Raw genomic sequence first — 27,044 nt, 5'->3', positions numbered from 1 at the left:
CCGTCTGTGGAATTCTCCAGGCAAGAATACTGTGGGTAGCCATGCCCTTTTCCAGGGGATCTTCCTGACCCAGGGATCAAAGCTGGGTCTTCCGCATCATAAGTAATTTTTTTTTACTGTCTGAGCCACCAGAGAAGCCCCCTCCCAGCCCCGAGACTTTGTCTAATAAGTCCCTTGAAGCAGAGAGGAGAGGGCGGATGGCTGGGGTCGCAAGACCCCTGCAGAGTCCCTGCGGTGGGAAGACACTGGCAAAGCCGATGGGCTCAGCTCTGCCATCGTCCTAGCCCCTCACATAGGCCGAGAGGCATCACCAAATGTTCTGGCACCCGCTCGCTGGGTGCACGCACAGCCCAGGCCCCTGCTGGACCAGAGGCACACCACCAGCTAGTAAAGGAGTCCTTTATTGCCACGTTAAACAGAACTGATTAAACAGAGTTGGTCTGAGCTGCTGCCTGTTGCCCCTGCTGGGGGCGGGGGAGGCAGGAAGGGCATTGGGAAGGGGCTAGGCTCCTCCCCGTGCCAGGTGCCCACCCTCCCAGTGCCAGGGTCCTGCTATCTGCTGGAAGAGGGCCCGGGGAAGGGAAGGAGAGCCAGGAGGAGATGCCGAGACTCCTGGGCAGAGGTCGGCAGGGGGCCTGGCCGCATGGGGAGTCCCCGGCATGACAGGGTAGAAAGGCAGCCAGGCCTCCCCGCCCAGTGCCTGGCTGGGCCTGCCTTGTGGCAGGTGGGGCTGCAGGGCTGTGAAGCCAGTTTGGGAAGTATTGATCGGTCAAAGGCCAACCAGGGTTGGCAGGGTCACAAAGAGCTCCAAAACCCAGGCCCTCTCAGGCCATGAGACCCAGCTCTTTGGACAGGCCATGACCCTTTAAAGGGTCATGACCCTAAAAGGGGCCGTGGGCCCAGGGCAGGCAGTTCCTTCAGTGAGTGCGACCCAGTCCCAGGATCTTGAGAAGGGAGGCACTCCTTGAAACCAACAACGAGGCCCCTTCCCAGGTGGGCCACGCCCCGGCCAGCCGAGCAAGCAGGCTGCCCTGGGGCCCCAGGAGCCCTGGGCCTCAGCTTCCTCTGCCGAGAAGCCTTAGCATCTTGCAGTTCTTGACCTGCCTGGTCCCTCGGCTGGGCTGGGTGTTCGTGGTGGATGACAGATAGGTTTGGGGGGGTGCTGCAGGACAGAGGGCAGGTCTGGAGCTGGGGGCTGTGGCTGAACCCGCCCTGGATCTCTGCAGATGGCCCCCGACTCAGCCTCCTGGGTACCGACCCTGCCCGGGTATGTCACAGGGTCCTCAGAGTCCAGCGGGGAGGCGCAACACACATGAACGGACTAGTTCACATGCGCGCTGTGCACACTCACAGGTGCCGTGTACCTGTGCGCGTGCAGGCGTGTAAGGCATGGGAGTGCACGCTGTTGGGGTGTGCACACCGCAGCCGCCTGGGTGAGCTCTGAATGCACACTCACTCCTGCCAGAGGGGAGGGAGTGTGAGCACGGACTCGGGAGGGTGCGAGGCAGCAGGCTCTGGTGGGTGTGCACCTGCGGGGGTGTGCAGGCCCTGGGCTGGGAGGCAGGGGCACCTCGGGTCCTGGCAGCCCTCACTGCCAGCTGGCACAGCTCCCGGGCAGGCTGTGCAGAATGGCCTCCAAGTTCTGCTTGTCAGCGCGGATCTCTGCGAGGTCACTCTCGAAGCTCTGGATCTGCAGCTCCTGCAGCTTGGACTCCTGCTCCAAGAGCCTCAGTTTCCCCTGCAGGGCCCCTGGAGGACCCAGCCGCAGCCTCAGACGCTCCAGTGCCCGCTGGGTCTCGTTCAGGGCCCTGGCTGGGGCTCTGTGAGTGTCTAGCGATCCTGGACAGAGGAGCACAGACAGACTTAGGGAGGGGGCCGGCTCCCCATCCCTGGAGGGCCCTCCCCAACCCCAAATTTTCAGGACCCCAACTGCCCCACCAGCTACCAGGAAAGCAAAAGCCCAAGAGGGCAGCGTGGTGAGGTAGGAGAAGAACTGGGCTAGGTTTGTACCCCACCAAGCTTATGTGCTTAGAAAGCTGAGCACAGAAGAATTGATGCTTTTGAACTGTGGTGTTGGAGAAGACTCTTGAGAGTCCCTTGGAGTGCAAGGAGATCCAACCAGTCCATCCTAAAGGAGATCAGTCCTGGGGGTTCATTGGAAGGACTGATGTTGAAGCTGAAGCTCCAATACTTTGGCCACCTGATGTGAAGAGCTGACTCGTTTGAAAAGACCCTGATGCTGGGAAAGATTGAGGGCAGGAGGAAAAGGGGACGACAGAGGATGAGATGGTTGGATGGCATCACTGACTCAATGGAGATGAGTTTGGGTAAACTCCGGGAGTTGGTGACAGACAGGGAGGCCTGGCATGCTGTGGTTCATGGGGTCGAAGAGTCGGACACGACTGAGCGATTGAACTAACTGACTGACTGAAGCTTATGTGCCAACCTTGGAAGTTTCCCTTGGGTGGCATGGAGAAGCTGTTAAGCTTTAGTACTGGTATTACTATTACTGTTAAAGAAGAGAAGGCCTTGGGTGAGTCCTGAGCCCTGGTTTCCTCATCTACAAAGCAGCATGTGTGAGAGAGAGGTCCCCACGTGTCTGCTGCCTCCCCCAAGCTGTCAATTCGCTGAGAGAGTACGCTTATGGATGGATTTCACCTGGGATGCAGGGACACCAGGTGAAAAGAAAGGTCTCTGGTATGAGAATGAGGGGGGGTGGGACAGGAGCAGCTGCAGGCCTGGGAAGCGGGCAGCGGGGGTCTAGTCCTGGCCCTGGGGCCTGGATTAGCTCTGCTGCTTGGGGTGAAGGACTTTCCCCAGAACCTCTCCAAGTGTGAAACGAGGCGGGTGGGGCCGGGTGCTCACCTATGAACTTGGTGATGGTGGTGGCATGGAATCCACCGGCTGTCTCCCCTGCCTGGGCTTTGTCAGCTTGTCATTAAGGTGACACTCAACGGGAAGACAGCTGAGCCAGGCGGGACAAGGGAACAAATTCTAAATGGCATTTAAAAAATTAATTAATCAGGCCATGCCCAGTCTTAGTTACGGCACGTGGGATTTTTCGATCTTCATTTTGGCATGCAGGATCTTTAGTTGCGGCCACGCAAACCCTTGGTTGCCGCCTGTGGGATCCAGTCCCCTGACTGGGGATTGAACTCAGGCCCCCTGCACTGGGGATGCACAGTCTTAGCCACTGGACCCCAGAAGGGAAGTCCCTAAATGGCTTTGAACCCACAGACCCCAGAGGCCCCCACGGCCCTGAGTTTCCTGGGCCTCGAAGGTTGGCTTGGAGGGCAGGCAGCTGCAGGAGCTGAGCCCGGGGCAGGAAGAGGCAGAGGGAAGATGTTCCCAGCAAAGACCCTCAGAGGCCCCACCATCCACCGCAAAGTCCAAGCAGCCTGGCCTCGGAGGAGCTTACAGCCTCCACTCTGCCTGCCCAGCTGGGTCTCCTGGGGTGGGGACAGGGTCTAGGTGTGCATGGTCACTCCTACACCTCCGGGTCAATCCCAGTGCCAGCATGAATGAGTGAATGACAACAATGGTGAGAATGGTTTCACCCACACAGAGCGTTTGATTCAGGCTGGGCTGAATCGTTTCCAGTGTGCTGAGTTCTTGTGGGTATAGACTCGTGGCTACGAGTGGACACACTCTGAGTCAAGTCAGACCTGAGTGTGACCCACAGCCTGCCTGCTGACTGGCTGTGGGACCCCGGGCACATTATTTAAATTCCTGTGCTTCGGTTTCCTCATCTGCACAATAGCAGGGGCATCAGGATCCTTGGCTGGAAAGGTTCGAATGAGATCCGATTGTGTGGGCAAATAGCTGAGTTGGGGCCTGGTGTTCAGGTGAAATGCAGAACGTGCTGATATCCCCTTGTCTTATTGACAGTGAGAATTGAAATGCATGCTATCCCATGGACAAACCTTGAGGATGTCACACTGAGTGAAACAGACCAGTCACAAGAGGACGCATAATGTATGATTCCACTTAGGTGAGGCGCCTACAACCCCAAATTCACAGAGACAGATGGCAGAACAGGGGTTGCCAGAGGCTGGGGGTGGGGGAGTGGGCTTTGTGTATAATGCGGACAGGCTTCATCTTGGGATGGTGAAAAAGTTCTGGAGATGGGTGGTGGTGATGGGCCGCATGGTAAGGTGAATGTTGTACCTAACGCCATTGACATGTACGCTGAAAAATGGTTAAGATGGCAGATTTAATGTTTTGTGTGTTTTAAAACGGCATGCTGTTCACTTCAGCAGTGAAAGTTGCTCAGGCGTGTCTGACTCTTTGTGACCCCAGGGACTGTAGTCCATGGAATTCTCCAGGCCAGAATACTGGAGTGGGTGGCCTTTCCCTTCTCTAGGGGATCTTCCCAACCCAGGGATCAAACCCAGGTCTCCTGTACTGCAGGTGCATTCTTCACCAGCTGAGCCTCCAGGGAAGCCCAAGAATACTGGAGTGGGTAGCCTATCCCTTCTCCAGAGGATCTTCCCGACCCAGGAATTGAACCGGGGTCTCCTGCACTGCAGGCAGATTCTTTACCAACTGAGCTACCAGTGAAGCCAACTGCTTCCCTGAAGTTCACTGAAGTTTAGCACTTCAGCCTAACTGCTATTAGGCAGTTGAGCCCCTCACCTCTGCTCGAGGGCTCCACGTCTTGGGGGCTGTCCCCTTCATGATTTACTGACCCATCACACTTCCCAGGTGGCACTAGCAGTAGAGAACCCACCTGCCAATGTGGTCTTGATCCCTGGGTTGGGAAGATGCCCTGGAGGAGAGCATGGCAACCCACTCCAGTATTCTTGCCTGGAGAATCCCATGGACAGAGGAGCCTGGCGGGCTACAGTCCACAGGGTCACAAAGAGTTGGACACGACTGAAGCAACCGAGCACACAGGCACGCACACACCGCATAGTGTGGCAAGCACCCTGTAAATTACCCCCTGTGACCCCATTTCACAGATTGGGTGACTGAGGCTCAGAGAGGGTGAGTGATTTTCCTAAGATCTCACAGCCCAGGAAGGCAAAGTGCCAGACTTGAATCCTGGTCTATCTGATCCCAAGCCAGCACCTGGTCCCCAGCGCCATGCTTGCTCCTGTGACATTCTCTCTCCTTCTCTGAAATCCTCAACCAGTGAGGGCGGATCCAGTCACCTGGTGCCTACAGGTGTTGTGCAGGTAGTGAGCGTTCCCTCCTCCTGACTAGCAGCCCCTGGAGGCACAAAGTGAGCTTGTTTCTGGACCCCAACCCTGCCTTATGTGAGGGGGCCTGGAGCAGTTACAAATGCTTGCAATTTACCACAAGGCTCAGGATGCGGGAAGCAATGGATAGGAGGGCTAGGAGACAACCTTCCCCTGGACTGGGCCTCACAGAAAGATCCCAGAGGTGTGCCAGGGGCCCAGGGGCCCAGGGCCCGGCCTTGGAGTCTCCTTACCCAGCCTGGCGAGCAGCTCTGACAAGGCTTTGATGTCCTTCTCCAGGGAGCTGCGTGACTCCTGGATCTGCCGTTCCATCTGGCTCAGCCTGGCATCATCCTTTTGGGGGGCAGGGGGAGAGAAAAGCTTGAGCGGCTCCCAGCTGGTTCCTGGGATCAGGAGAAAAAGGGGTGGGGGTCTCGTACCCGCTCAGCCACCTCCAGCTCCTGTCTGTGTGCTTCTGAGGCCAGCAGCTGCCGGGAGGCCAGTCTGAGGGTTGCCCGCGTCTGGCTGGAGAGCCGGCTAGCCCGGCGGTGTTCCTGCTTCCCTGCCCTCAGCAAGGCCTTGGCGAGCTGTGGGTGGGAGGCAGCAGAGAGGGGAGGGTGAGTGGAAGGAGTCCTTCTTTTCCTTTTTTTTTTTTTTAATGTGGATCATTTTTTGAAGTCTTTACTAAATGTACTACAATATTGCTTCTATTTTATGGATTTTTTTAAAATTTTGGCTGCGAGGCATGTGGGATCTTAGCCCCCCATCCAGGGACTGAACCTCCCACTCCCTGTATTGGAAGGTGAAGTCTTAACCACTGGACTGCCAGGGAAGTCCCCAGGAGAGTCTTTTTAGAGGTAAAGGATATTAGTAGTCATCACGCCAAGCGGTCATCACTTCACTTCATCACTCCACGATCATTTATTTGTTCGTTCATTCATCCATTCAACAGGTATGTACCGGATGCTGGCGCAGTGCAGCTCGCTGGACCCTACCCATCTCTCCTCTGAGGAGAAACTCCAGCTATTTCAGAGACGGGCAGACAGAGCTGCAGAGGAGAGGAGCTGGCCGGAATCGAAACGACGGGACCAGAAGCAAGCCTGGGGGCGCCTGCAAATCCAGCACTTTCTCTAGGCAGCTGTGAAGGCAGTTTAGGGGACTTCCCTGGTGGTCCAGTGGCTAAGAATCTGCCTTGCAATACAGGGGACATAGGTTCGATCCTCGGTCGGGAAGCTGAGATCCCACAGGCCTCAGAGCAAACAAGTCCACATCTCACGACTACTGAAGCCCGAGTGCCACAGCTACAGAGTCTGTGCACCGCAATGAAAGATCCCGAGCACCGCAACTAAGACCCCACTCAGTCAAATTAATTAATTATTTTAAAAGAATACACTTAAAAAAATAAAGCCAGTTCACTTGGGACCCAAGCAACAAAGCCAGTGAAGGTGCTGGGGAGACTCACATCGATTCAAATTTGGCCCCAAATAAACAAGAAAAGCCTAGAGGTTTAGGGAGTAGAGCCCAACACACCGAGGCGTGAGTCCTGCTCATGTGATTGAAGCTACTGAACCAGGCTGGGCCCCAGGGTCCCCACCTGACCCATGGGGACTGCAGTGACATCTATTTCATGCGAAATCAACAGGGTCACCCGTGTGAAGCTCCAGAGCTCAGAGCCTGGGAGCCTCTGGTTAAGTGCAGAGCACTCAGCACTGTACACAGAAATGGGCAAATGTAGGAGGGCAGCTGCCCCCCAGAAGGGCACCTCCTCTGTGCCAGTCCTCCCCCGGGCCCTGAAGACACGGACGCCCCAGGAGTCACGTCCGTGGCCCTGACCTTGGCACTGTCCTGGGCCAGCAGCTCGGCTTCCCTGCCCTTCTTCTTGGCCCTGGAGGAGACAGAAGCTGCATCTCCCAGCATCCTTTCTGCCTGCTTGGTCTTCTTTCTTGAGTCTGCAAGGATCCTGTCCTGGACGGTGTCCGCCTTCCTCCTCAGCGCGGCCTGGTCCTTGGGCCGAGGAAACCTCGGCTTCATTCCTGTAAACCCAGCCGAGGCTGTGTCAGGGGGGCTGGGCTCACGCCTGGAGAGCCCGACAGGAGGTCCCCACCGGAAGCTGACCGTCCCCAGACCCTCGGACAACGCGAGCAGAGGAATGAGACACAGGAAATCTAAGTGTGTTACTTCTCAGGATCACCCGGGAAAAACCTAAATGAGACACAGTGCTCTGTGAGTGTAAACATTCATGTGATACTATGATATCAGATTGGCCAAAAAGTTGGTTGCCTGTGTGCTGTCTTGTCTGACTCTGTGACCCCATGGACTGTATGTAGCCTGCCCGGCTCCTCTGTCCATGGAAGTTCCCAAGGCAAAAATACTGGAGAGGGTTGCGATTTCCTCCTCCAGGGGATCCTCCCGACCCAGGGATCGAACCCAAGTCTGTTGAGTCTCCTGCATTGGTAGATGGATTCTGTGCCACTGAACCAGCTGGGAAGATCTTGTTTCGGTTATGGAATATCTTATGGAAAAACTCAAATGGACTTTTCGGCCAACTCTACTTACAAGTCACAGGGTTACATGGTGCTCAATGCCTGGGCCAGTGGAGATGGGAGCCACAGCCCAGTATATAGAAAGGTCCATTCAGTTCTGTGTTTTTATGGACCGCCCATTTCTACAAAGGCTTTGAGGCAGCTTATCATGATAGATTAACTGGACCATTAAAATGAAAAACCAAGGGCCATATGTAACTTGGAGGACGAGGAAGAGTGAGAAGAGCCAGAAAATCAGGACCATGCCAGTGCAGGGCCAGATGCTCTGTTCACCAGTTAGCCTCCTAGCAGCCAAGACAAAAGGGGAAATTCAACAATTCACACGGATTTCATTATCTAATAAAAGGCAGTGACTCTCCATAAAGAAAGAAAGACTTTCCCCTTTCCTTTCAGATCAAATTCTAAGGGAAATTTATCCCAAGGGGTACTGATTACAGTTGTTGTTCAGTTGCTAAGTCGTGTCCGACTCTTTGCAACGCCACGGACTACAGCACGCCAGGTTCCTCTGTCCTGCACAATCTCCTGGAGCTTGCTCACTCAAATTCATGTACAATGAGTGGGTGATACTATCTAACCATCTAACCATCTCATTCTGGGCCGCCCCCCATGGTGGACAAAATAAAATTTCAAAAAGAATCAAGCTTTATAATTTTCAAGGACATAATAGTACATAATCATTCTATGAGGATAATCCAAAGGTTAGATCTATTTTGCTTCTTGTATACAAAACCGGTATTTCTTAAAGGGCACGCTGCTGCTGCTGCTGCTGCTAAGTCATGTCAGTCATGTCCGACTCTGTGCGATCTCATAGACGGCACAGCCCACCAGGCTCCCCCGTCCCTGGGATTCTCCAAGCAACAATACTGGAGTGGGTTGCCATTTCCTTCTCCAATGCATGAAAGTGAAAAGTGAAAGCGAAGTCGCTCAGTTGTGTCCAACTCTTAGTGACCCCATGGACTGTAGCCTACCAGGCTCCTCCATCCATGGGATTCTCCAGGCAAGAGTACTGGAGCGGGGTGCCATTGCCTTCTCCGAAAGGGCACGCTGAGGAGTCCTAGTTCTACAGGGTGTTGAGAAATGCTAGGGCATAATGTCAAGTTTATATGAAGTGAACCCAGGGCACTTCCCTGGCGGTCCGATGGTTAAGAATCTGTGCTTCCACTGCAGGGGGCACAGTTTCAATCCCTGATGGGGGAACTATCCCACATGCTTCATGGAGGCACACCAATAAAAAGTGAACCTTTTTTTTTTTATTATTGCAGGACTTCTCAGAGCCTTTAGTATTCTAAGGTGCGCACTGCAAGGCCTCAGGGAGATCTACAGCGTGTCCCATTTCTTAAACTTATTTGAACACAAACCCTCTCTTGGCAGAACAGTTACAGGCTAAGGGCTGTTCACATTTCATGCAGCAGAATTTCCTTTCTTGGTCAACTCATCTGTAAAATGGGGGCACTTGGCCTTACTTTCCTAAAGTTCAAGAGAGACTTGGACTGGCATCAACCCCCTTCTAAAGAGAAACATCGAATCCCTTCCCATAGCCCCACTGGAGGCTGGACCAGGACAGCCGTTTTTGTACCAGGTAACTGAGCCAGAGTGGCCTGGATCAGGGATGGACAGCTGATGGCATGAGATTCTCTTCCCATCTGCTCTTGAGGGGTTCTGTGTGTGGTCTGGTGATGGATGGCCATGTAGGCAAGAATGGGGTGAGTGGTATGTGAGACGGGGAGGGACAAGCAGCGACAGGAAAGGGAGGTCCTGAGAGGCAGAGGGAACGGTCTCTTTGGCTCATGCTCACGTGACTGGACCTCTGGCCCCTGCAGCCAGGCCTGCCCAGGGTGAGGCCCGATCCCTGGTGTCAGTCATGCGCATTTGTGCACTGATGAGCCTGGGGCTAAGCAGGGCACACATACCTTCCACGTCAGCCAGCAGAGTCCTGGCTCCCATGACAGTCACCGTGGCAGCCTGGACAGATGAGGAAGCTCGGGTCAGGGCGGCTCTGGCTTCCTGGTGCAGCTGGAGAGAGATGGGAGAGACGGGCAGAGCCGGGTCAGGGGGCACCAAACCCACATATGCAAGGTCCCCAAAGGGCACCAAAACGGATGCTGAATTATGCTGTTACCAGGACTACCTGACTTGTCTTACTCTCTCAATGTTACACTTTGAATATCTCTCCCAAGAGCTTCTCTGTTCCACAAAATATTAAAGGAACACTGGAACCGAAGAACTAAAAGAAACATGGATGACTGAAAGTTTCTTTTCAGAATGCTGCTGTATCTCAGCAAGAGGGTGTGAAATAGAGAATCTGTTTCTTATGCAACTTTTACTCCTAGGAAATTAGGTTTTTTCCCCGCTGTCACTAAATAAGGTGACGGTGGTGGTTTGGTTGCTAAGAGTCGTGTCCGAATCTTTGTGACCCCATGGACTGTTGCCCGCCAGGCTCCTTTATCCATTGGATTTCCCAGATAAGAATACCAGAGGGGGTTGCCATTTCCTTCTCCAGGGAACCTTCCCGACCCAGGGATCAAACCTGGGTCTCCTGCATTGTAGATGGATTCTTTACCAAGGAAGCTCAGCACTAAATAAGGCTGGATACTCAATACATATTTGATGGATGAATGGATACACAAAATGTGGTGTATCCACTCGGTGGAATATTATTCAGGGCTTCTCTTGCAGCTCAGCTGGTAAAGAACCTGCCTGCAATGTGGGAGACCTGGGCTCAATCCCTGGGTTGGGAAGATCCCCTGGAGAAGGGAAAGGCTATCCACTCCAGTATTCTGGCCTGGAGAATTCCATGGACTGTATAGTCCACGGGGTTGCAAAGAGTCAGACACGACTGAGTGACTTTCACACATCATCACATGCAAAAGAATGAAGTGCTGATATGTACCACAATGTAGATGAACCTGGACAATATTACGGTAAGTGAAAGCAGCCAGACACACAGGGGCCCATATCACATGACTCCATTTGTATGAAACGTCCAGAGTAGGTAAATCTACAGAGACAGAAAGCAGGTGGTTGCCAGGGCCTGGGGGAGGGAGGGCTGAGGAGTGACTGCTTAATGGGTGTAAGTTTTCCCTTCCGGGGTTTCCTTTCCGGGGTGACGAGTGTTTCCGAACTGAGAGGTGATGTTTGCACACTTGGTGAGTGTGCTAAATGCCACTGTGTTGTACACTTTAAAATGGGTGATTTTAGGAAATTCCCTGGTGTTTCAGTTGTTAGGACTCCACCTTTCCATCGCAGGGGGCATGGGTTCAATCCCCGGTCAGGGAACTAAGATCCTGCATGCTGCACAGCCTGGCCAAAAAAAAAAAATAAAAGGAGTGGGGTAATTTTATGTCACATGAATTTCGGTCAGTCAATCATGTGGGTTTAAAGAGCTATCAGATGCTGCCCAGGGAGCCCTCATGTCTTAAGTCCAAACGCCTGGCAGAGGCATTCCTGGGAGGGGAAGATGGGAGGCACTGTGCTTGGCTGGTCACTGCACACTGGGGTCTGGTCCTGACCCTGCTGCGGCCTCATCTGCTCCCCAGACCAGGGGAATGGACTAGATCCATGAGTACCACCCCAGGAGACCCTGACACAGCACAGCTTACCCGGCGAGTGCAGGCACAAGGCCCAGCTCTTTGGATGCTGGCGGCAAGCTTCTGCCCCGAGCCTTGTCTTTAAAAGGACAATAAAGATGTCTGTGGGATAAGCCACTGCTGGGCTAAGTGGATGATGGATTTGAATAAAGTCTGTAGTCAGGCTCATTGTGTAAATATCATGTTGATTTCCTTACTCTGATCTTTATAAGGTGGTTAGGTAAAATGTTAATAGAAGGGGAATCTGTGTGAAGGGTATAGGGGAATTCTTTGGACTTTCTTCACAACTTTTTTCTAAGTCTAAAATTATTTTCAGATGAAAAGTTTTAAAAAAATACACTTGAAGGGGTGCTTATACTTTAATAGGCTGGAAACCACTGGGTTGGGCTAAATTCACCCCGTAACTCTTGAGTTCCGTGATTACTTAGGACTGCCTCCGCTTCGGGGCTGTCAACTGTGGGGTTGAGCGCCGGAGTGATGTAGGTGTTCGCTAAAATATCTGGCAAGTGAACTAACGAATCGGAGACTGAATGGATGAGACTCCTCCAGACGTAATTAACACTGCGGAGGGCGGTAGGCAGGCCCTGGACGCTGCTGGTGCTCTGTCTGTCTAACCATCTTGCCTCCTCTCACACCTTTACCCCTTCTCAGGCAGTCAGGACCTCCTGCCTTGGCACACGCTGACTGAGGTTGTCTGGAATTTGGCGGGGAGGCACTGGAGGGGCAGAAAGAACTGCTCTGGTCTTTGCACCCCACCCTCCCCTGCAACCCCTGACCCCAGATCACCCGTGGGGCAGCCCCAACCTCCTCCAGGTGCTGCCTCAAAGGATGAGAGCCCACCTGCGTGAGGGGCTCCATCTCCTGCAGCACGGCCTGGGCGGTGGCCTGCAGGGACCGGGCAGCCTCGGTCACCATGCGCTCTCTCGGTGTGACTGTCTTCTCCAGCGTCTGCACCTTCAGGCTCATGGCCTCGGCCTGGGACTTCTGAGGCTGCTGGGAGACGGAGGGCTCAGGCAAGAAAGGTCCAAGGGGCAGGAGGATGGGAGAAGCCCAGGGGCAGAGACAGTAGGGGTCAGGCTGCATGTGGACCCCAAAGACGCAGAGGAGCCAGGGCGAGAGAAGCCAGGCTGGGGAACCCGTCACTTGAGGCCTGATTCCAGCCCCAGCAATTTCTAGAAGCGTGGCCTCAGGCAACTCAGCTGACCTTCCTGACCTGTGTTTCCTCCCTCAGACTCCCTACTTGATTCTAAATTCCAGCCTGAATTAAGTACACGGACTGGTCCGCTGTAGGTGGTGGTGGTGGTTTAGTCGCTCCAGGCTCCTCTGTCCATGGGATTCTCCAGGAAAGAATACTGGAGTGGGTTGCCATTCTCCAGGGGATCTTTCCAACCCAGGAATCGAGCCCAGATCTCTTACCTTGCAGATAGATTCTTTACCGACTGAGCTACAAGGGAAGCTGCCAATTGTAGGTAGATTAGGATTACGCATAATCTTATACCTGGAAACAGCCTGTCAGATAAATACCCTCAATAGATTGTTTTCTTTTTCTATGGCAGAAATGAATCCTAGCTGAGCAGTGACTTCCTGGTTTTGTTTGTTTGAGGCAAGCAGAATGATTCCGAGGAATGTCTGAGTATCTGAGGTTGGGCTCCTTTTAAGGATAAGGGGCCTGAAAACCAGTATCTAGTCCAACCCCGCTGGCCCTTTGTCTAGCTTTACTCTGGGGAGGGGAAAGGTGTTAACGGAGAGGACCAATAACCTGTACTTCTGGACTGCTTCTTACCTAACACCTTCAGTAGTATCTGGGACAGTACTCAGAGCTAGACATGTCACTACCCATGTTTTCCTTTTTTATACACAGTGGGAGAACCAAAGACCCTGAGCATTTAGCCTGGGGCCCGTCAGTCCCAACCAGCTGGGTCCCAGATACATTTCTTGTTTAGTCTTTTTTTTTCAAGTTCAGGTGCCCAGTTTTGGGATTTCAGGATTACTGAGAAGTCATGATGAATTGATTTATCCAGAGGTGAGCCATGAATGCCCTCCCCGCCCGTGATGGATACAGCCCAGAAATAACCTAAAGGGTGAGCTCCATCTGACAAAGTAACTGAGGCACCGAGGGGGAAGGTCCCTGGCCAAGGTCACAGAACTTGAACCGTGGGGCTGGGATTTAACTCCATGTCTGTCTGGTGTCATTCCCAATGCCACAGTGACGGAGCAGGGACCTCGGCCTTAATATTATTTTCAATAATTAAGATTGCCTGAGCTCTGTGCCAGGTGGGCACTCTGCCAGGCCATGGAGGTACCCCATCTTTTAATCAACTGCTATTGAGCTAAAAATAAGCCACGTCATCTGCCTCTGTCTGGGCCACACTGGTTTCCCAGCCGCCAAGTTCTCCCCCATCCCCACCCCATGCAGAGCTCCAAGGATAGCCGAGCTGACCAGTGATGCCGGGGCGACCGGTGAGGCCAGGCGCAGGGCCGCATCTGCGCTGACTTGCTGCACTGCGGCCAGCACCCTCTCAGCTTCGGGCAGTGCCTCTGCCACAGCCGTGCCCAGCGCCTTCTGGGCCGCTTGTACCTCCTGGTACCTGGGGGGAGACAGAGGCAGGGTGGCCTGTGAGCGGGTGTAGGCTGTGCCTCCCTACTGCTGTCCCGGCCACACCCCCTGCCCCCACTGGAATCCCTGATGGAAGAGGGCTCTGGCGACTTCCTGGGCAGAGCCACCATCTGTGGAGTGGGTACCCAGCAGCTGGCCTCAGAGGCTGGCTGCTACTTGGCAGCTTTCTAATAAATGAAAAGGCCACAGAGTCACTACATTCTTGTTCCTCCATTCACTTAATTCAATCACGCTTTTCTGAAGGGGCTCCCGCTTGGTTTCCACTTGAGAGTCACACGTTATGTGAATGTCTGGCTCCTCTGGATGAATCTCCAAGAGGAGAAGGCCTGGCACTGGCAGAGGGATAGCAGCCCAGGCCCTGACGCCCTTGGGTGACCTTGGGCATGCTGGTCTCCAGGTAAAGAGAGATCCCTGGGTCGCATGATTGCTCTGGGGGCCTTTTTCCCCAAAGTGCTATAATCAATCAACTAAGATAGCTTTCTGGTCCAGCTGTCCACATCTAGCTTCCCCACCAGTTACCCCAGCCATGGGTACTGCTGGAGTGGACCACCCCCTGAGAAAGAAAGTGTTAGTCACTCAGTCATGCCCGATTCTTTGCAACCCCATGGACTGCAGCCCACCAGGCTCCTCTGTCCATGAGATTTTTTTCCAGGCAAGGATACTGGAATGGGTTGCCATTTCCTCCTCCCGGGGATCTTCCTGACCCAGGGACTGAACCTGGGTCTCCTGCACTGCAGCCAGATTCTTTACTGACTGAGCTATGAGGGAAGCCACCCCCTGAGGTCACTCGCATCCCTCATCCCTTTTTGGAGAACCAGCACCCCTGCCTCTGGGAGTGAGTCACCTGATTCGCCCAGCCATACTGATTGGTTCAGGACGGGCCACCTGACTCAAGCTGGGCCAATCAGAGTCTTTCATCTGGGAAGTCCACTTGGGCTCAGAGAGACGTTGGTGGGTCTTCACTGACCCTCTGAATGAGGGGGATAGGAGGGGGCCACCCCCTCCTCAGCAGAGAATCAGGGGCCAAGAAGAAAGCTAGTGCCTGAGAGGCACTCCCTAAGGCCCTGGGGTGGGGGTGGGGAAGTTGTGGGGGTGGGGTGGGGGGAGGAGGTGCTGACCTGGACCCTCCTCCTTCACGGTTCTCATCCCTTCTCTCCAGAGGCTGAGCTGCACCCCCGGGCGTGAGTGTGTGTGCTCAGTCGTGTCCGAGTCTTTGCCACCCCCAGGGACTATAGCCCTCCAGGTTCCTCTGTCCATGGGATTCCCCAGGCAAGAATACTCGAGGGGGGTACCATTTCCTCCTCCAAGCATGAGTGGGTTCCTATAACTCACCACCAAGCAGAGCCAAGACCCCAGGCATCCTACCCCATCCCAGGGAACATCAGGACTCAAGGGAAGGGAGGCGTTTCTGGAACCACAGGCCTCTGGTCAGGCCCTGTGGGCTCCAGGAAGCCAACCCAGGCTCCGACCCACATGTGGGAGGTCTCACCTGTCCTCCAGCTCCTGCTGGGCCTCCAGGGCTGCTCGGCCCTCCACCAGGCTCCAGAGAAGTGCATAGCTGGTGTTGGAGGCGAGCAGGGCCCTCCGAGCCGTGGCCTCAATCTTGGCAGCAGTGTCCCTGTGGCTGTGTGAAAATACCCGCCTGACCATCACCAGGAGCTCACACGGAAGGAGCTTAGGTGCAAACCCGCACCCCCTCTGTGAGCCTCGCACCATCCCATGCAGAGTGCAGCCATGGGGGCCAGGCTCCTTTACCCTCTGTGCCTGGCAGGCAGCGAAGACTTGATGGCAAGAGGACCCATGCCCCTTCTTCCTGTTATATTGGATTTATGCCTGCTGTCCTGGCAAAATGTATAATGGGGCCTTTCATCACACATAAAATCTCAGCTTGGACAATAGATTATACAGTCACCCTAATAAAGACAGTGTAGGAAAGAGTGGTCAAGACAGCCTGGGTTTGAATCCGGCTCTATCACTGCTAACCATTTGTCCTTAGGCAAGTCACTTCACTTCTCTCAGTCTCTTTGCTCATCCATAAAATGGACCTACATGGGTAAAGTACAGCCAAAGGGACACATTGTTTCAGAGCTTGTGTCTTGAGGATCTTAAGCTGTTCCTTAAAGGCAGAGGATGAAACAATCCAAATATCCATCAATAGATGACTGGATAAACAAAATGTGACACATTCAAACCTCGGAATAGTACTATTTGGTTGTAAAAAAAAAAAAAAATGAATGAAGTACTGACACAATGTACAATGCCGATGAACCTTGAAAATTTACACTAAGTGAAAGAAGCCAGATACAAAAGACCACGTGTACGATTCCATGCATATGAAATGTCCAGGTTAGCAAATCTATAGAGACAGAAAGCAGATGAGCGGTTACCAGGGGCTAGGGAGGGTGAGGAGGACTGGAGAGTGATGTCTGATGGGTATGGGACTTGTTTCTGGGTGGGGGGGGTGACAAAAGTGTTCTAAAACTGACTGTGGGGATGGTATAATAGCATGATTCTGTGAATATACTGAACACCATTGAACTGTTCAGTTTAAACCGGTGACTTGCATGGCTTACATCTCAATACAGCAGCTCCACCCACACTCCACCCCCATGTCTCTGGGCTCAGAGATGCTGTGAGCATCCTGCACAGCTCTGTCCCACCATACAGCCCTGTACTCAATAGTTCCACCTTCTCGGGGTGGGGACACCTCAGCTGGGCTGGCCCCGACCCTGGAAGCCCTCAGGAGAAGGGCTGGTCTCCCTTCCTGGTTCTGTGGACAGGACCTTGAAGAGCCTAAGCCACTCCATTTTGCCAAAAAAAAAAAAAAAAAAAAAGACTCCATTTTAGAGTTCTGAGGAAAGAGTCTTTGGAAATCCCCTGACCTCACCCCACCACCTTCGAGCCAATCAGATCCCAGATCAGGATCTCCTGACTTTACGTTCAGGACTTTCGAATTAAGCCCGGGAAATGGGAACCAATAAGAACCCGTGGCCAGCCCGGGAAATGAAAACTGATCAGAACCCAACACCTAACCCTTCCACAGAAGGTAACTAATTAGATGTCTCCCAACCCGGAAACTCCCGTTTTTCGAATTTTTCGCGCGAGAATACCCTATATAAGCAATGTAACCCAGAGTTCGAGGCTCCTCTCCTTAGCCGCTGCGTTGGTAATGGTGGGAGCCCCAGCTCGAGCTTGGTAATAAAAACTCTCTTGCTTTTGCATCAGATATCGGCTCCCTGGTGGTCATTGGGAGATTTCGCAACTTGGGCATAACAACCTCACCAAGCTCCCGGGGCCTAGGGGCTCACCTCCTGGCAAGGGCATGTGCCTCTGTGGCCGGCTGGCTCCAGTTGGCAGGTTGGCCAAGCCCTTCCTGAGGAATCACCTTTAGAGGAAAGAAGGAAGTCAGAGGGAGCTGATGGCCCATCCCTGAAGGTTCAGGGCTGTACCTGGCTCAGTTATTGGCAGAACTGGGCCACGCCACTTAATGTATAAATGCTCAGTGAAAGTGAAGTCGCTCAATCGTGTCCGACTCTTTGCGACCCGTGGACTATAGCCCACCAAGCTCCTCCGTCCATGGGATTCTCCAGGCAAGAATACTAGAGTGGGTTGCCATTTCCTTCTCCAATTTATATTTAACGTATAAATGCTCAGAGCCAGCTGCAAAGTCAGCACCCAGTGGGCGGAGCCCTAGGGCTTGGAAATAACAGTAACGATGCCTGCCACTGGCTGGGCATTCACTGTCTACTTGGAATATGCCTCATGCTTTGCAAACATCATCTCACTTAATGGGCAGAGGAGCCACTGTGTGACCCGCTATTCTGCAGATGAGAAAACTGAGCCTCCCAAAGCAGGGACATGCCCCAGGCTCAGTCAGGGGGAGGGATCGGGGAGGGAGTCCCCTAGGGTACCAGAGATGCGAGGATGGTGGCCGCATGCAGAATCTCCTCTTCCGAGGACTCCAGCGCTGCCGCTAGGTCCGCCAGCTGGACGCAGGTCTTCTCTGCTCCAGCCTGGGCACAGCGGGCACTCCTGCCCAGCGCCTGCAGCTGCTCCCGGGCAGCCTTCACAGCACCCTGGAGGCCTGTCATCTGCTCCAAGAAGGTTTCCTGGGCTCCTGCAGAAAGCCCCCAGCCCAGGGGTCACAGAGCAGTTGAGATTTCACAGTAAAGCCCACAGCCTCAAGGTGCCCCAACTGTGGCCTCTACCCCTGGGCACAGCTTGACTCCCCGACCAGGCCTGAGGACTGGCTCTGAAGGAAGAGCCTCCCCCATTTTACAGATGCAAAAGCTGAGGCCCAGAGATGGCAGGTCATGACCCAAGGTCCCCCATGCAGGAAGTGAGCCACAGGCAAAGGACTGGAAGGAAGCCAGGCCTCCTAGAGCCACTGTGAGCGCTTCTTGAACCTAAGAGAGCAGGAAACCCTCCCCAAGTCAGCTCTGTAATCCAGGGCGTGGCTCAGAGTGGGCATTTAATGCACAGCGTCTGATAGCTCCCTATTTTGTGCATCTTGCAAACCGGTGCTCAGCTCACCTGTGGCTGCTGCAGGAGTACAGGCGCTTGTGAACATAAAACTTGACAAAATAACCAACTGGCTTTTGACGCCCCCATCAGTGTCCCAGGGCCACACCTCGACTTAATGACAGTCTTGTTTCCTATTTGCCATTCACTTTCTGTGCTGGTGCCTCAGATGGTAAAGGGTCTGCCTACAATGCGGGAGACCCGGGTTCAATCCCTGGGTCGGGAAGATCCCCTGGAGAAGGAAATAGCAACCCACTCCAGAACTCTTGCCTGGAAAATCCCATGGACCGAGGAGCCTGCTAGGCTGCAGTCCATAGGGTCACAAAGAGTTGGACACGACTAAGTGACTTCACTTTCACTTTTCTATGCTGGGGATACAGCAGTGAGCAAAATGGCCAACAGTTAAGACAGCAGGAACTTTACCTGTTCAGCACCTGGGACAGCGCCTCGACGTTCATTCGGTGAGTGACTGACTCAGTGAATGAACCCAGCTCCTGCCCTCACTGAGCTTACCGGAATAGTCTAGGTGGTGCAGGGGACATGGGGACTGAGGCTGTAGTCAGAGACTGATCTTAACAAAGCTGCAAAGTACAACAGGGCAAGGGATACTGAAAGAGAGGTCCGTGGGGGTGGGACTGCAGGGTAGGAGGAGCTCACCCAGCTGGGGAAGTCAGACATGCTCTACCAGCAAGCGAGTTCTCCTAGGGGTGAGCCCAGAGCCCTTGAAACATCCTGAGGCCAGACCGAGGGGCTCCACAGTGGTCATCTGACCAGCCAGCCCCCTCCCTGGCCTCCCAGTCTCCCACCTTGCTCTCCCGCTGTACCTTGCAGCAGGTGGGGGTCCTGGTAGACATCCCCCCGTGGGGCCTCTCCCTGTAAAATGTCCAGTGGTTCCCAGGGCCTGCCGCAGTCAGACCCTTGCAGCCATCCCTCCATCAGGGTCAGCCTGGCCTTCAGCTTGGCAGCCTGGAAGGGTCAGGGAGGGAAGGGTGTGTGAGGCTGGTGGCCTGAAGTCCTGCTTGGACACCTCTGCTGGTTTCTGCCTGGCCTGCTGTCCCCGCAAGTGTTGCCTTCTCCAATCCTAATCTAGGCCTTAAAGCAAAGGATACACTGGACCTCTGAGGACCTGCTGTACCCTCCCTCATCCTTGGAGCTGACCCTTCCTACACCCATGGTACCTACTGGCATTCAGCCAATCACACCTCTGCCCTGCTGAGGGGGGATGGGAAGGGAAGCCTCAGGAGGATTTCCGTCAGGCCTGCCATGTTCCCAGTACTTGGCATGGAGCAGAAACGCAATCCTTGCAGACGGAGTAACAGTGCTCTGCTCCATCTCCTAGCCCCGTTCTTTCAGTCATATGAACAATAAATGCATTTATGGAGCACTCACTAGGAACCAGGTGTGAGTGACCACCAGCCACACGCCAGCTCACGTTCACCTTTTAACCACCCTAAGGGGTGAGGGATACAGGTCCCAAGCTCTCTCCTTGCTTCTGAAGTCCAAAATGCTCTGAAAATCCTCAAAGATTTCCATTCCGCATAGGATGGCAAAATCAGGTTTTTTAAAAAAATCCCTGAATTCACTTAGAACAAGGCTAAGTTCTTTATTCCCTTCTTGGTGTGAATATCCTGAACAAGGCTACCTGTGATCTTTATCCACCCTCTTGGTGTGAATATTCACCTGTGTTCCTGCAGATGTGTCAACGGGCTTGATTAGGGCAGCTGGCCCAGGCACTGCCGGGAGTGGTACCCAATATCCGTCATACACCATCCTATCTTTCTACAGAACCATCATTCCAAAAGCTGCCCTCACTGATTTCAGGAAAGGGGTCACAGGTCTGAACTATCTCCATTTTGGAGTCAGACAGACCCACTGAAGCTTACCAAGGCTGTCACCTGCCTGGACACGTGACAACTAATGGGGCTGGGGGGTCATGCTCCTGGGGTCCAGAGGTCATGTTCCTGACCCCTGCTCCACATCATCTCCCTGCTTGAGGTTCTACTTGTGTTCCAGCAGGAGCATCGCCCTCCCCCTGACCCTCCCCACAGAGAGCCACCTGTGTCCTCATCCTCACAGAATGCGAGTAAGTGTGAGACCTCGGCCGGGTAGTGGGGAAGGACACAAGGCTGGGGCCATTTTTCTCTTGTCCACTCAGGAGCCAGGAAGGGGTAGAGGGGAGAGCTGAGCCAGATGGCTGGATGGGCACAAGAAGAAGGTGGCCGGTGGTCCCCAAAAGACCAAGGGCTCAGGATAAGTGGGTACTTCCCGGCAGCCAGCACAGAGCAGGTGCTCGCTGGGGGCATGAAATGAACAGAAGGTACAGCCGGCCTGGGCAGGGTCTAGACAGGGAGGGCTCACCTCCTCCTTCACCAGGGCGTAGCAGGACGGGCACTCCTGGCACTGTGTGCCGCTGGCCGTGAGGAAGAAGTTGTCCTGGCAGCAGTCACACTTGTAGCCCACGAAGCCAGGCTTGCACACACATGTGCTGTTCTCGTGGCACTGGGGCGAGGTGGCACCCAGCGGGGAGCACCTGCAGTCTGGGGGGGTGTGCAGATGGCACTGGGCGCCCTGATGGCCACCCCACAGCAGAACCCCCAGATGCTCCCGATCCCCGTGGGCAGCTCAAGTACCTTCCTGGGTCATTCCCAGGAGACTGATTCAGAAGGTTGGAGGCGATGACCAAGACCCTGAGTTATTTCAGTGTCCCCGGGATCTGAGGACCAGGCAGGTTTAGGATGGCCATGCAGTCCACATATAAGTGAGGCCCAGAGAGGTGATCTGATGGCCCCAGGCACTCAGGAGGTCAGTAGTAGCATCTAGGATTAGATCCCGTGCCCCTCCTCTGCTCTGTTCATTCACTCCATGTTCCCACAGTTACTCCAAGAAGACCTGCCCCTTATCCGATCTGTCTCCCTCCTGCTGCTCGGCCATCCCCCCACTGATCCTCTTTCCTAGAAGCCTCCGTCTCCGGGCAGCCAGGGAAGGACCCGGCTTCCTTACCGCGGCAGCCCTTGACGGAAAAGCCAAAGAAACCCAGCTGGCATCGGTCACAGGTCTGGCCCTCGACGCCTGGACGGCAGGGGCATTGCCCAGTCTTGGGGTGGCAATGGTCCTCCCGGGAGCCCCAAGGGTGGCACTTGCAGCTACAATAAGGGAAGGGAAGGAACCCAGGTCTGGGACGAGCTCTGGGCCGTTCCCAGCCCTGCCTCTGTCATCTCAGGCTGGCGCGGGGCCTCGGGACCTTGCCTTCTGTGGACGAGGTCCCATCTCTGTGTGGGAACATGTCCAGCAGCCTCCTCTAAGCTGTAGCCAAGGAGGCACAGTCTCACAAAATTCTCCCCCTCCTCCTCCAGAAGAGGGTATGGGGACATATTCAAATATACATCTTGGACTCTACCTTTCAGTTGGAAATCACAAGGCAATTGGCATATTGAAAGCATGAGAGACAGTCTGCTCAGAAAGAAACCGATCTGTTTCACGGGGCATGTCCCCGGAGTCCTCCGCTGCTCCCTAAAGACGTTATCTAAGTTGCTGCTGTGGCCGCAAAGCTCACGGAGTGACCGAGTCACCGAGGAGGGAAGCAGAGACCGAACCAGCTCCCGCCCGCCTGGACATCCCTCACGGCTGCTCCTGGCCTGCGTCCTGGGTTGGCAGGGCGGTGAATCTGACCCCGAGGGACCGTCCCCTTGTCCCCTGTCAGTGTAGAGCACCTGGCAGTGGGCTTGGAGGCTCCCTGGTGGCTTCTTCCGTCCTGGGGGGACCACCAGGGGAAGGGCACCCCGGCCGCGCCCCACTCACCGCCGGCAGCCCCTGCCGGGCTGGAGGTCGTAGAAGCCCGGGCTGCAGTGGCCGCAGTCCCGTCCGGTCACGTGGGGCTGGCAGGAGCACTGGCCGGTCGCTGGGTCGCAGGATCTCTGCTCACTGACTGAGCCCTCCGGGTTGCAGCTGCAGGCTGGGGGATGGGAGTAGGGGAAGGAAAGGGTGTCAGGGCACCCCGCAGATCACCTGTTCTACCTCGAGGGGGTCCTGGAGAGGCAGAGAAGGTGGGGAGCCCAGGGAGATAACTCCCATTCAGCTCAGACTCCTGAGCGGTCTCTGAAGAAAGGCTCCAGGGCTGGGCGCTAGTCTTAGCCCATTTTCTATGTCCTTAGAGAGACAGGTCAGATGGCCGTGGTGGCGGGTGGCCCTTCTGAGCCCCCTACAAGGCTGCAGAGAAGGCCAGAAACTCAGTTGGGGGGGTCAGGGGCAGACCCGGCTCCCACTGTTTTGGGTCACTTGACTGCTCTCCTGGGCCCCCCTAAAAATAAGAGGCCAACAGGGGCCGCATGGAGTAGGGGGGCAAATGCTGAGCTTTTCCCTGGGACACTCCTGGAAGCCTCCCACAGGCTGGTGCACGCCTCGAAGGCCCGGAGGGCTGAGCATCTTGGAAGCCCAGTGAAGTGAAGTGAAGTGAAGTCGCTCAGTCGTGTCCGACTCTTTGCGACCCCATAGACTGTAGCCTATCAGGCTCCTCCGTCCATGGGATTTTCCAGGCAAGAGTGCTGGAGTGGATTGCCATTTCCTGGGGCGGGACAAAATGATGAGGGCCACAGGCCATCTGGGACAGTCCCAGGTGCCAACAGCAGAGCATGAGATCAGTGCTAAATCATCCGGCCAGGAAAAACACAAACAAAGAAAATCACAAGGTCAGAGCTGATCAGATCCCGAAGCTGAAAGAACCTCGGAGAAGAAACAAACCCTTATACTTTCTCGACAAGGCAACAGAGAAGGTGAGCAACCTGCCTAAGGCTGCACAGGAGCCTTGCAGAACAGCCGGCTGGATCTGGTGGAGAAGGAGCCCGCCCTGCCCTGCCCTGTGGGCCTGGGAGGCTGGTACTCACGCGCGCATTTGTCTGCGGGCCGAGGGGCCAGGGCACTCCCGTAGAAGCCTTCCCGACAGTGCCCACAGTGGACACCGGTCGTGTTGTGCAGGCATCGCAGGCAGTGGCCAGACAGGGGGTCACAGTTGCCCACAGCGTTGGGGTCCACATTTCCACTGCACTGACATGGTTGGCAGGGCTGGGGGCGCCCAGAGAGCCCCAGTGGGTCCCCAAAAAAGCCATCATCACAGATCTCACAGCGCCGCCCTGGGAAAGAAGAAGGCTTGTGTGGAGGAGCAGGAACGAGGGGCCTGGCCTGCTGGGTCCATGAGGGGTGAGGGTGGGTGGGAACCAAGAGAGCTCCTGCAAGGCTCCTGGTGGAGTGGAACACGGGCTCTGGGGTCAGGCTGACCTGGGGCCAGGGCCCAGTCAGGCCATCAGCTGGCCGTGTGGTCTTAAGCAAGCTGCTGGGCCTTGCTGAACTTGGACTCCATGTCTACAGAGCGGAGACTATAAAGGCAGCGACCTCAAAGGACCCTTGAGGCAAGCAAAGCACTAAGCCCAGGTACTGGCACGTGGTTCACGGTCAGCAGCAGTGGCTGGTATCACCCATTCACCATCATCACCCTCCTAGCCATCATGCCCTCATTCACCATTCTCTTCATCAGCGCCTTGACCATCCACTTCCTCACATAGTCATTATCGTCATCACGACCTTTGTCTGCAGAGGTGAGTGGCGGCCGGATGATGCGGGGTCTGGTTGATTTCTCGCCCATGGCTGATTTAGCATTATTCGTTTATGGTCGTGCTGGGTCCTCGCGGCTGCCCGCGGGGCTCTCTCTAGCTGAGGAGAGTGGGACCTCCTCTCTTATTGCAGAGCGAGGGCTTCTCGCGGCTGGGGCTTCTCCGGCTGCAGAGCAGAGCTCCAAGGTGCGTGGGCTTCGGTAGTTGCGGCCGATGGGCTCTAGAGCACGGGCTCAGTAGTCGGGGCACCCGGGCTTAGCTGCTGCACACCATGCGGGAGCTTCTTGAACTCACGTCTCCTGCATTGGTAGGTGAATTCTTTACCACTGAGCCGCCGAGGAAGCTCTGCAGACGTCACCTCTGCCATCATTTTCATCCATCATTCTCATTGCTACGATCATCATCTTGACCCTTATCTTCCTCATGACCTTGAGCATCGCTCTCCATCATCAGTCAGCATCTTCGTTATCGACACCTTTATCACCATCTCCACCTTCATCATTAGCATCAATTTGATGGTCTTCATTATCTTCATCCTTATGTTGCTCATCCCTCTCTTTGGCGTCATCTTCCTTGTCTCCATCTTCAACATGACCGCCACCCTCCTTGTCACCATCTCCTCCGCCATCTCTCTCCCTCAGCCGGGGTTGCTTTTTCCTTGTGGTTTCTGGCCCCTTTGCCTGTTCTGCTTCTCATGGCTTCTGAACTCCCTCTGGACTCTCTATTTCCTACTCCTGCCCTGCTTCCTGGGTTTGATCTGGTGCTGTGGCTTCATCTTCCAGCCATAGGGTTACTGTGAGTCTCAGAAAAGACAGTGTGTGAGGAGGCTTCTGGAGGCTCATGGCCTGGGAAGTCCACTCTGAACACAGATCAGGGGCCATCCTTGTTCCACGGGCTTCATGCAGTATCAGCCTGTTCTTGGTAAACATGCCTACCTCTCTGTGCATATCTGCATGAAACAGACAATGGGGGGACCTGGGGGTGGTGGGATGAAGGGCATCTTAAATGATCTTCGTGCCTGTAGGCACTCACGTTCCTTTACACTTTTCCCAACAATTTACTCATCAATGAATATTACTTAATTTATAATCTAAAAAGTAGCTACTGTCGTGAAAAACAGCTGTGGGCTCCTGACATCCTCAAAGTTCATCACTAAGGTGGAAATCAAGTTAATGCGATGAAAGGCAGGCAACCTTGAACATGGAGAGGGGGATGACTAAGGAGGAGGAGACAAAAGAGAGAAAAGGAAGGAAAAGAAAAATCTGAATGGAGGTCAGAAGGTAGAGGCTAGGGTCTGGCTTTGAGACCTTGAAACAGAGATGGAGTGAGATGGCCAAGGGGGAGACTGAAGTCAGTGATGAAGAATGTGGTCCCTGCAGTTAACTTGCCGTCCACCCAGGACCGGGTGAGGACAGTTCCCCAGCAGGACGCAGCTGCGAGAGGTCAGGGTGGTAGGCAAGCGTGGCAGACAAGGCTCAGGACTTGACCGCGGTCAGTCCTAGATCAGACTGCGTGGGTGAGCCCCCTGTGTGCTGAGCTCTGGCGAGACCTGAAGGATGCTGGCGTGATAAAGACGTGAGCTGGCACAAGGCCCTAATGTCCACCCTCGCCTCCTTCCCAGGGCTCCTCCTGCACACAGCAGTGCCCTCCTCCCCGGAAGTCCTCCCTTGGGTAACTCCTCTGTCTGCCCTCTCTCACTGAGTGGAGTCCCCTTGAGTTGTAGACTGGGGGTAACCACAGGTGGGGAGCCAGGGAATGTGGGGAAGGTTGTGGAAACACAGGGGCAGCGTGATGGTGGGGGGCAGGGTCCTGAGGTGGGACCTCACTCCCGCAGTTCCTGGGGACCCCTGCTCTGGAGCACCTCCCCAACCTGCTAGTTGTCAGGAAGCTGCTTTCAGGATTTTTTTTTGCCACACTACATGGCATGCAGAACCTCCTTGACCGGGGATCGAGCGTGCAACCCCTGCATTGGAAGCGTGCAGTACTAACCACCGGCCGCCAGGGGAGTCCCAAGGGAGCGGCTTTCAGAGTGGTCCCAAATGTAGAACCAGGTATCTGAGATCATGGGCACGTTATGCCAAGGGAAACAAACCAGACACAAGAGGACAAATATCGTCAGAGTCCACCTACCTGAGGCACCCGGGATATTCACATTCAGAGAGACAGAAACTAGGACGGTGGGTGCCAGAGGATGGGGCGGGGGGAACTATGAGATAATCATTTAATGGGTTGGAAGTTTCTATTTAGGATGATAAAAAATTCTGTGGGTGGATAGCGGCGATGGTTACATAACACCGGGAATGTACTTAAGGCCCCTGAATTGTACCCTTAACAATGGTCAAAACGGCAAGTTATGTGTATTTTGCTAAAACTAAAAAAAAAAAAAAATCAGTAATTGCAAATATAAAAAAACTCATTGAAGTGCACACTTTAAATGGGTGAGTCAGGGGGTGTATGAATAATATCTCAATAAAGCTCTTGTGTGCTTTTCTCTTTTTTTAAAACGATCAGCTGTCTAGGATGACTCTGCTTCCTGGAGCAGGAATGAGGAACAGGGAGTCAACTGGGGACAGGGGGAGTTTTGCATCACACATTACCTGGTGACATTTTTTAATTATTTATTTGTTTCTGTGTTTGCTTTTTTGGCCACACCACACGGCTTGTGGGATCTTAGTTCCCTGACCAGGGATTGATCCCAGGCCCACCCACAGCACTGAGAGCTCCGAGTCCTAACTACTGGACCGGCAGGGAATTCCCATGGCGACATTTTTTAAAAGCTGAAAGTTCAATCAGAGGTTTTCCACCCAAACTATGTAAAAGAATAACCCAGGAACATGACAGGAATACGGATTCCAGAGCTCCGTCTTAAACTACCAACCCAGGCTCTGTGGGTTGGGGCAGGGCTGGACACGACGATTTCCAAACTCCCACCTGGATAGGCTCAGTGAACCCTCAGCAGCCCACGGCCCTGGCTATCAGACTATGAGACTCAG

General features: G+C 54.4%; 1 protein-coding gene across 1 annotated transcript in view; it reads right to left on the bottom strand.

Moving 5' to 3' along the window:
- Window positions 1-385: 385 nt before the first annotated feature.
- The window catches only part of LAMC3 (laminin subunit gamma 3), a 66,962-nt gene continuing 40,303 nt past the window's right edge, over window positions 386-27,044 (bottom strand). Inside the window, exons 14-28 of the mRNA XM_040225405.1 lie at window positions 23,329-23,574; window positions 22,247-22,400; window positions 21,449-21,591; window positions 20,807-20,985; window positions 19,273-19,414; window positions 17,839-18,044; window positions 17,236-17,312; window positions 15,417-15,551; window positions 13,751-13,898; window positions 12,151-12,300; window positions 9,634-9,736; window positions 7,014-7,213; window positions 5,621-5,767; window positions 5,435-5,534; window positions 386-1,839 (exon numbers count right to left, since the gene is read on the bottom strand). Coding sequence (XP_040081339.1) covers window positions 1,589-1,839; window positions 5,435-5,534; window positions 5,621-5,767; window positions 7,014-7,213; window positions 9,634-9,736; window positions 12,151-12,300; window positions 13,751-13,898; window positions 15,417-15,551; window positions 17,236-17,312; window positions 17,839-18,044; window positions 19,273-19,414; window positions 20,807-20,985; window positions 21,449-21,591; window positions 22,247-22,400; window positions 23,329-23,574 — 2,381 coding nt within the window. The 3' untranslated portion in view covers window positions 386-1,588. The remainder of the gene's footprint in view (window positions 1,840-5,434; window positions 5,535-5,620; window positions 5,768-7,013; window positions 7,214-9,633; window positions 9,737-12,150; window positions 12,301-13,750; window positions 13,899-15,416; window positions 15,552-17,235; window positions 17,313-17,838; window positions 18,045-19,272; window positions 19,415-20,806; window positions 20,986-21,448; window positions 21,592-22,246; window positions 22,401-23,328; window positions 23,575-27,044) is intronic.

The sequence above is a fragment of the Oryx dammah genome, unplaced genomic scaffold (assembly GCF_014754425.2).
Source record: "Oryx dammah isolate SB20612 unplaced genomic scaffold, SCBI_Odam_1.1 HiC_scaffold_25, whole genome shotgun sequence".
NCBI classification, from domain to species: domain Eukaryota; kingdom Metazoa; phylum Chordata; class Mammalia; order Artiodactyla; family Bovidae; genus Oryx; species Oryx dammah.
Note: the sequence above shows the minus strand (reverse complement) of the source record. Positions and strands in the feature narration are given on the sequence as shown.